This window comes from Trichechus manatus, unplaced genomic scaffold (genome assembly GCF_000243295.1).
Source record: "Trichechus manatus latirostris isolate Lorelei unplaced genomic scaffold, TriManLat1.0 scaffold00214, whole genome shotgun sequence".
Taxonomy (NCBI): Eukaryota; Metazoa; Chordata; class Mammalia; order Sirenia; family Trichechidae; genus Trichechus; species Trichechus manatus.
In genome coordinates, this window is record NW_004444150.1 from 2,990,371 (window position 1) to 2,992,662 (window position 2,292).

Below are 2,292 nucleotides of genomic sequence, written 5' to 3' on the forward strand. Positions count from 1 at the left end.
TCACCTTTAGTTCTTTTCACTTTCCTTCATTCAGCATCACCATAACGATTTTGAAATAAGTCTAACTGAAGTGCTCAAAAGTAAATTTTTTTTGAGACTCTAGCTGAGGAAATACAAAAACACACAGACATCATTCCTTGGCCAGGGGATAATGGGACATCCTGCCACACAGTTCCCCCAAGACTTCTTGTAACAACAACAACAAAAAAAAAAACCCATTGCCATCGAGTTGATTCCAACTGACAGCAACCCTGTAGGACAGAGTAGAACTGCCCCATAGAGTTTCCAAGGAGCGGCTGGTGGATTCCAACCACTGACTTTTTGGTTACCTGACAAACTCTTAACCACTTCGCCACCAGGGCTCCACTTCTTGCAACAGAAGCTATTCCCTGGAGGAAGCCAAGGAGCTGCAGTCAAAAGAAGAAGGAAGAGAAAGCTGAGAGAGCAGGCATCAGTCTTGCTCTATGAACACTGACAGAGATTGTCCTGGTCTGTTTATTTAAGGTGTGAAACCACGTAACCAAGTAGAAGAGAGTGTTAGTTTCATTCATCTCCTTCCCACAGAAACCTATGAGGGGAAAGAGCAGGCTAGCAAGAACTGTATGTGGGCTGGTAAAGTGTGAAGGTTATCTGCAAGGTCCTTGTAGTGATTAGAATCAGCTAAACCTTGGAGTTTCCCATCTTTTGCCACCTACGGACACATGACCCAAGAAGCAGAGTCCCCTGATCTTCTAGTTCTGGGCTCTTGAGCCCCTGGTGAGGGGCCAGGATGGAAAATGCCTGGAAGTCTGGGATTGCATGGATGGGAACTTTTCTCCAAAGTTGTTGCCTCCCAGAAAAGAAGTGTGGTCTCCTTGAGTCAGCTTCTCTGGCCTCTAAAAAAATCAGAGACAAGTGCTTGACCACGTGGCACATCAGCTGTTGGACCCTCTCCATGTGTCGCTGCACATGTGCACGCCTACTGCTGCCTCCCTCCCACCTCCCTCCCTTAGGGCACTTAAACGCTCCTTGTGGGTGCACACAGCTGCCATCAGAGCCCCGCTGAGAGGGAGCAGGTTTTCTCTTCCCTTCCCTGGTCACCTGGAGTCCGGCACCCCCTGCCCACCCCCGCCAGTGCCTTTCTCCCCTGCCCATGGGGACACTTGTGGCCAAACTGCTCCTGCCCACCCTCAGCAGCCTGGCCTTCCTGCCCACGGTCAGCATCGCTGCCAAGAGGCGGTTTCACATGGAGGCTATGGTCTACCTCTTCACCATGTTCTTCGTGGCGGTAAGTCTAGGGGTCTTGGAGAGGACCCTCACGGGACACTCTCCTGAAGACGGAAGCGGGATTGTCTCACCATTTTGCTTTTATTGAGTGATGAAGAAAAGTGACCGGGAAGGGAAGAGTGAGCCCAGGTTGGAGACATGAGATTGGATCTCAGGTGTAGCCCTGAGAGAGAAAGTTGGGAAGCTTCTCCATCTCTCTGGACCTGGGTTTTCCCACTTGTGTCTTAGACGGCTCTAAGAGCCAGGAAGTCAGTCTGTGGCCACACGTGTGAGACCAAACCCAAAGTGTGCCCGGGCCAGCCAGCGAGGACAAGCCCTTCCAGGGTGTCCCGTTTTCTCTGCCACTACAAGACTACCCCAGGCTGCCCAGGGCCAGGCTCCCCCCTCCACCCCTCTCCCCGCTACACTCACAGGGCGGCTGAGCGTGGAGGAACAGGGTGCACCAGGCCCAGGAGGGGTCAGCGGGGCTTAGGGCCGAGGGTGCTGGGTGAGTCTGATTCCAGAATTCTGGAGCTGCCCCCGAACTTGCAGTCAGGACGGCCTGCTTAAACCCGCTCACACTCCTCACTCCAGCTCATACCCCCTCACTCCTGCTCGCCTGTCCCTCTGGGGCCCTCCTCTCTTTCTGTCTCTGGGGGCTCCCTCTGGGTCCCTCTTCCTCTCTGTATTATACATCTGGCTGAGTGGGTCACTGTCAATGATTTGTGTGTCGAGAGGGTGTCCACGGAGCACCTAGAACCCTGTCTAGCTTCGTCGGGGCCTCTGCCTTTCTCTTGCGGTCTCTGTCTCCATATTTCAGCCTCTCCCTGTCCCCCTGCGCCCTCTTCCTGGGTCCCCCTGAGCCTCATTTTCTCTCTGCCTCTGTCCTTGCTTTGCCCTTTCCCCCGTCTCTGTCTGGGTCTAGCGCGCTTTCTGGAACCACATCCACATGGAAGTCCTTCTTTCTAAAGCTCTTGGTCTCTATCACCTATCGAACAATCATCTAGCTATTGCTCTCTCTGTCTGCCTGCCTGTCTGTCTGTCTAG

General features: G+C 53.4%; 1 protein-coding gene across 1 annotated transcript in view; it reads left to right on the forward strand.

Moving 5' to 3' along the window:
* The first annotated feature begins 1,035 nt into the window (after window positions 1-1,035).
* MYMK (myomaker, myoblast fusion factor) overlaps window positions 1,036-2,292 on the forward strand; it is a 17,704-nt gene continuing 16,447 nt past the window's right edge. Inside the window, exon 1 of the mRNA XM_004388670.1 lies at window positions 1,036-1,267. Coding sequence (XP_004388727.1) covers window positions 1,133-1,267 — 135 coding nt within the window. The 5' untranslated portion in view covers window positions 1,036-1,132. The remainder of the gene's footprint in view (window positions 1,268-2,292) is intronic.